General features: G+C 42.8%; 1 protein-coding gene across 1 annotated transcript; it reads right to left on the reverse strand.

The window, feature by feature from the left end:
* Positions 1-1595: 1595 nt before the first annotated feature.
* On the reverse strand, positions 1596-6833 carry LOC140122952 (uncharacterized). The gene is made up of 3 exons (XM_072144197.1): positions 6515-6833; positions 4938-5641; positions 1596-1750 (listed from the first exon to the last, which is right to left on the reverse strand). Exons 1-3 carry the CDS (start codon positions 6831-6833, stop codon positions 1715-1717), a joined length of 1059 nt encoding a protein of 352 aa, XP_072000298.1. The 3' UTR covers positions 1596-1714.
* Positions 6834-7136: the final 303 nt, after the last annotated feature.

The following is a 7136-nucleotide window of genomic DNA, read 5'->3' on the forward strand; positions in this document are numbered from 1 at the left end:
GGCGTCTTAGTTCTTGGTTTTGAAATTGACAAGACTAAAATAGAATATAATTATAGGATTACATGTAACCATATACAAGCCAAATATGAAACTGAGCTACAAGTAGAAGAATATCCCAAAGGTGCCCACACAAATTAGATCATGGTGGGCCGCACCCAACTACCTTCATGAGGCTCGATGATTATACAATGGGATCCTGGACGAAGATGTTTGGGGAAAGAAGTTGGTTATATTAGATTTATACATGCCTGATTCCTCATAGGGAGCTAAGGCACCACCAGAACTGTCCAGTAGCTGCACGTTCTCCTCCCCGCACAGCACACCATCACCCAAACAAGTGTATATGTGTGTAATGGAAGTTACAGCTGGTAGCCAAATGAGCATTGGCCACCTAACATATTTGTATTGTAAACCAGTTAGAGGCTACATTTTCCCATGAACAAAGTTGGCAAATGCAAGTAAGTATCTGTGTAAATTCTCATTGAAATCAATGAAATACAGAAGATACAGTTATGAACATATAAAGGGGGACCGCTATGGGCACTCCACCCAAGATAAAAGCCCTCCGTAACTAGACTAGATATCTAGACTGAAGTAGGCATCATTCCAAATATGAAATAAATACTGTCTCCATTATTATACCATCAGGTTGAGTAGCTCTTTTTACCTCTAACTCAAGGAATATGGATAAATAGAGGAGTAAGGGATGGCTATGGGTACCCAATACAGGCCTAGGTAATAGAATTCTATATAGGCAGTCCCCGGGTTACGTACAAGATCGGGTCCATAGGTTTTTTCTTAAGTTGAATTTGTATGTAAGTCGAAACTGTATATTTTATCATTGTAGTTCCAGACAAATCTTTTTTTTTGCCCCAGTGACAATTGGAGTTTCAAAATTTTTTGCTGTAATGGGACCAAGGATTATCAATAAAGCTTCATTACAGACCCCTTACAGCTGATCATTGCAGCCTGGGACTATAGTAACATCCAGAGAGGTCACCAGGGGGGAGAGGGGTCCGTCTGTTACTATGGGTTGTCTGTAAGTCGGGTGTCCTTAAGTAGGGGACCGCCTGTATTATCAATTAGATAGCTACCCTGATTCCTGGGTTTCAGTTTTCTGGATTCCTCATTTACTATACATTTACAGAAACATATGGTGGCCTTAGTCATCTTCCTTACGTTTTCTATCTTCATGTATTTTTGTGTTTTTTAGCCAGTTCTAATATTAGAGATGTTTCTTTGACCAAATTTCTAGTTCTTCTTCTGGGCATGATGCCTTCTTACCCAACCTACTCTCAAAGAGATAAGAAAATGATGCAACAATAATACTGAATATTAAAGTATTTGCTAAGTTTTATACTTTTACTTGACTATATGTTTAGCGAGCACATTTTAAGCCATTTGGGTGATAGATGTACCAGATTTTTTTTAAAGAGTCCGGTATTGAAACTTTATTATATGGCACAAAAAAACTAAAACAATTGAGCTCTAGCAAAAGTGGAGAGTATCAAACATATATCAACCAATAGGTCATCTTTATATCAGCTTTATTTGCTTATATTTTGTTATATTTACAGATTTTTATCTTCATTACAAGTCATCACTACACCGGCAGCTCCGAGGTCCCTTGTAAGAGTTTATATTAAATTCCTGCGATGCTGGTCCATATAAGCACCATAAAAGGAGTCCATATCGGAAATGGAGGGGTTTAGGTTCAGGCCAGTAGATCCCTAGAGATTTTGGTGTCATCCTGTAAGTAAAAATGAGAAAAATTATGCATTTATAATGGTGCAGTGAAAACTCTATGAAAAATTACTATGAAAAATTGTGTTCTTAAAGATAATGGGGGTCATTTACTAAGGGCCCGATTCGCGTTTTCCCGACGTGTTACCCGAATATTTCCGATTTGCGCCGATTTTCCATGAATTGCCCCGGGTTTTTGGCGCACGCGATCGGTTTATGGCGCATCAGCGCTGGCATGCGACGGAAATCAGAGGGGGCGTGGCCGAACGAAAACCCGACGGATTCGGAAAAACCGCCGCATTTAAAACAAAAAATTGGTTGCACGGGCCATACTCACATGCACCAGGAAGAGATCAGTGAACTCCGACGCAACTCGCCGGACCTCGGCGCAGCAGCGACACCTGGTGGACATCCAGTGCAGGACCTTCATGAATCGCCAGAAGACCCGAACGCTCGTCCGAGAAGCCGCCGCTGGATTGCGAATGGACCGGGTAAGTAAATGTGCCCCACTGTCCAATATACATTATATATGGGGAAACTCAGGCAACATAGGGGCTCATTTACTTACCCGGTCCATTCGCGATCCCCCGGCGCATTGTCCGGCGTTGATTCGGGTTCTGCCGGGATTCACTAAGGTAGTGCGCCCGATATCCACCAGGTGTCGCTGCTGCACTGAGGTCCGCCGGAGTTGACCATCTTCTTCCTGGTGCATGTAAGTGCGTGTCAAGCGCTGAACTCGCTGATGCGACACAATCCGATCACGTGCGCCTAAAACCCGGGGCGAAACGGCGCAAACCGGTAATTTTCGGGAAACCCGACGAAAATGAGAGATTTGGGCCCTTAGTAAATGAACCCCATAGTGTTTAGGCTCAACTCTTGTATTATGCATTGCTTACTACTGCTCTTCTTATAGAGGTTAAAGGGTGATAACCAGATAACCATACACAATGCTCTTAGAACTGACCTAAATCCCAAACATTTAGGAAATACAGTTTCTCTTCAGCCCACCGCTGGCCATGGGCGTGAGGGTCCTTAGCTTTGTTATGGTCTTGGTCAAAGTCATAATGAACTTGATCACAGCCCTGCCTGTCCCTATTACCCCCCTCCCGGAGGTAAACATACTGTACATTGTCACGTTGCCTCCTGTCTAGCATCCCCAGAGGTTCTTATACAAAGGACGTGCAATCTATCAATGCAGAGGAAATGATTCAGACTCACAGAAACTGCCCCGAGATTTCTACATGACATGTGCAGTGACTTGTCAGAGATGTGATGAACTTCTTTACTAACTAACTAATTACAACATTGTGCAGCCAAACATCTAACCCCCATAAGGGTAAATGTCCCATCATTACACCCTGATGTAGGAGCAATCCAGGTCAATGGGGGCAGCATAAGGGGCACGGCCCTAAATGACATATAAACTCTCTAGATGGGGCGATCTGTCCGTCCTCAGCTCATAGTTAGGTCGACCATACCAGACACACGATAACTGACCCTGACTGCTCAGATTATGGGCTGTTTATTTGAATTTTATTGTTGTTATTATTATTATGATGATTTTTCATTATGTTCATTTATTGTAAACATTCTAACTATCATCAATTTTATTTCATATTATTATTATTATTGTTTTTTGTTCATTACGATATATGAATTTTACATATGATATTTTATACAGTAATTTTAATGTGTTAATATATTTATATCTTATGTGATTCTTATTTATGTTTTCATATATATATATATTTTTTTTTTCTATTATTGGTATAATTATTGTTATTATCTTGCTTATTTCATTGTAATTAATTTTATTGTTTTTATGCATTTGTATGTTATCATTATTGTTGTTAATTAATTTGTATACTATATTTTTGACATATTCCATGCATTGGATCATCAGAAATGAGAAGAAACAGCCTCCTAAACAGAAGTTCTGCCTCGCCCATAGGTGACCAGTAATTACGTGATCATCAGGTCTGATAGAAGCGGCTCCTATGGACAATATCTGATAACTAATGGGCTACTAACTTGGTTCACCCTATACTGTTACATGTTGTTTGCCTCTGGTTCCACTGGTTCATTAGATCCAGTATTGCAGAGTATTGCGCCAGTCATTGATGCTATTTCATGACTATTGCATCATGAATATAGTCATGGACCCAGAGGTGAGTCACATTTTGCTATGACTATGTGGGTTTTTTGGGTGAAACAACTTAATAACCTTAGGTCATCCATATCGGTAGGAACACCCATCACCCCCAATTATCAGCTGCTGTGGACGGCACTAGAAAAGGAGATTCCGAGAAGCTCCATGATTTTGTTCTCAACCATGTCCAGTCTACAATCCCACCATCACAGGATACAGGCAGGGTGTTGAGTGTCCCCATGGAAGACACTTGCCATAGTGATTGGACGAGAGAATCTTTAGTCTGGGGTTGCATGTTGCCTTCAGCCAAAGATCTCTAAGATGCAGTCAAATGGGACACAATGGGGCAGATTTACTTACCTGGTCCATTCGCGATCCAGCGGCGCGTTCTCTGCGGTGGATTCGGGTCCGGCCGGGATTCGGTAGTTCCTCCGACGTCCACCAGGTGGCGCTGCTGCACTGAAGTTCCCCGGAATGCACTCAAATTCACCGGCCAATTCCTAGTGGAGGTAAGTGCAAGCTCCGCAACACTTTTTTTTTTTAAAATGTGACGGTTTTTCCGAATCCGTCGGGTTTTCGTTCGGCCACGCCCCCAATTCCCGTCGCGTGCATGCCAGTGACGATGCGCCACTATCCGATCATGTGCGCCAAAATCCCGGGGCAATACAGGGAAAATCGGCGCAAATCGGAAATATTCGGGTAACACGTCGGGAAAACGTGAATCGGGCCCTTAGTAAAGGACCCCCATTGACCCTTAGGAGTTCTTGGCTTCAGCTATAGTTGACTTCCATCAGGGGAATCTACTGTGGAGCCTTGATGGGTGCAGTACAGAAAAGTAGAAATGCTGCTACTAAATCTATGCTTCACCACAGTTCTGACACACAAACCATGAACGGATCCATCGTCATCATGGCTTTGATTTTGCTTTGCATGGTCAAAGTTGCGACCCTACAGGTGTGTAACATCTCACGGAGGAACTTTGGATTCCCATCAAGCATTATGGGAAAGGTTTTTATTTCTAGACTTGGTGGTAATGACCACTTACTTCAATTGTAGACTGTTCAAGTTCACTTTCAATGTCGAATAGCTTTTCGGGAATCGGTGGTGGAACTTCTGGACCAACCATTACAGTGATGACTTCTTTAGAGAGAGGTGAAGACTTTTTGCCCTTAGACTTTAAGTTGGATAACATTGAATCCAGAATTTGTGATGGACTCTGGGGCATTTGTGATGGACTCTGGGGCATTTGTGTTGTATGGAGGGATGGAACAAAGTCAACTTTTTGGTCGTTAGCTATATTATTCTCCTCTCCTAGAGTTAGTGGTGGAGGCTTCTTCTTCACTGAAGGGTCTTTATGAACTACAGCATATATAGGTTCATTAACAACCCGGGTCTTACTGACTCCATCCTTCTGACTGGCTTTACCAATAGGATTCGATGTTGTCTCATTGGCTTCACGAACAGGATTAGATGTTGTCTCATTGGCTTCATGATTGGGATTGGATGTTTTCTCATTGGTTTCACCACCAGGATTGGATGTTGTCTCACTGGCTTCACCAGTAGAATTGGATTTTCTCTCAATGGTTTCATAAGTTGGAGGTTCGGATTTCATCCCTATAGATGATGGGATAACTTTCACCTCTATTGTTGAGGCATATAAAGGGTTCACCACTTCCAATTTCTGCCCAGCTTGGTTTTCAGGGATGGTTTTGGATATGGTTTGGGAGATGTTGGTCAAATTGCTTCCATCTGTGAGAGAGATTGGATGTTAGCAAATGTCTGGACCAAAATCCTGCCTGCCTTGACAATTATAGCGTTAAAGGTTTACTTGACCGAGTGGGTCAGCAAAACCCCCACTTATGGTACAGTAGAGACCCACATAAATGAGTAGGTGGCACAGTATTATTCTAATTATGTCCACACTGTACATTATACATTATATGGGTTACTATGGTGGGTTATATACTGTGTGGGCACACTAGGGACGGCATTGGGGGCAGGTTAAAAAGTGAGACAAAAACTTTTTGTGTCCTTCTACTTGTGTTGCTCCTTCACCATCTGAAAGTTTGTATTTCTGGGTCTCCGCACACATGGAGGTGTTTATAGCATCACCTCTAGGTCTCTAAGCAGGCTCGATGGCCCACAATTATTAAATTCTTTGGCCCAATTTTGCATTGCGGCTGCTCTGTGTCCACTGTGCCACAAAATTCTGGACATAGAAAGGTGTCCGGAGCAGTGTCTGACCGGTGCCACATTTATTACTGCAACTCAACAGAATTGGGTTGCACGCTGTATGTGAAAGGTGCCCTAAAAAAGTTGTTGCACACTTCCAGAGAAGTGCGTGGGACCCCAGATTAATGAAGACCCCGCACCAGTTTTGATGAATCTGGCGCCCCCTGTAGACACCACAGGCAACTGCACATAGTACAGACTGCACTAGGTTTGATAAATGTGGCCCATTGTTCCTACCCTGATACATTGTAACGTTTACACATTGTATATGTATCATTTGCAGAATTCCAGGGATATTGTATCAAACTCTCAGCTTCACTGACAACAAGCAGAGATCTTAGATTATAGTATACTAGAAAGTTGCATGTACGTACCCATGATAACACTCACCTCTGGGGTGGTCACCCGTGTGTGTCTCCTCCTGCCGTTCCTTTATCTCGTTTGGAGAGTCATAGAGGGGGTCGACCTCATCCGCTGCAGGTGCATTGGCCTGTAGGTTCTTGGGGGTTGGTGGGAGCGCTCTATTCCTAAGGCTAGGGGGTGTTTTATCATCATCGCTCTTTACAGGTTTATGGGCCGTACCATTTTTCAGCTTGGGTGACATGTTCTTCTCTTCATTGGTGTCTGCAGGGAGAAGAAGGAGCAACCATGTCAGACTGCTGATATTTAAGTCCTGTTCACACAACTGTGATTTGTTAAAATGTAACATCCTGCAATCCAATAAAGGAGAAAGCCAAAGGGATTGCCCCAATAATCGGGACGTCAGCGGAACATTCTTAGATTATAACTACAAATGTATGGTGTACAACTACCACTGATACACTACAGAGAGGACTGTACAACTACCACTGATACACTACAGAGAGGACTGTACAACTACTACTGATACACTACAGAGAGGACTGTACAACTACCACTGATACACTACAGAGAGGACTGTACAACTACTGCTGATACACTACAGAGAGGACTGTACAACTACTACTGATACACTACAGAGAGGACTGTACAA

This window comes from Engystomops pustulosus, chromosome 3 (genome assembly GCF_040894005.1).
Source record: "Engystomops pustulosus chromosome 3, aEngPut4.maternal, whole genome shotgun sequence".
NCBI lineage: Eukaryota > Metazoa > Chordata > Amphibia > Anura > Leptodactylidae > Engystomops > Engystomops pustulosus.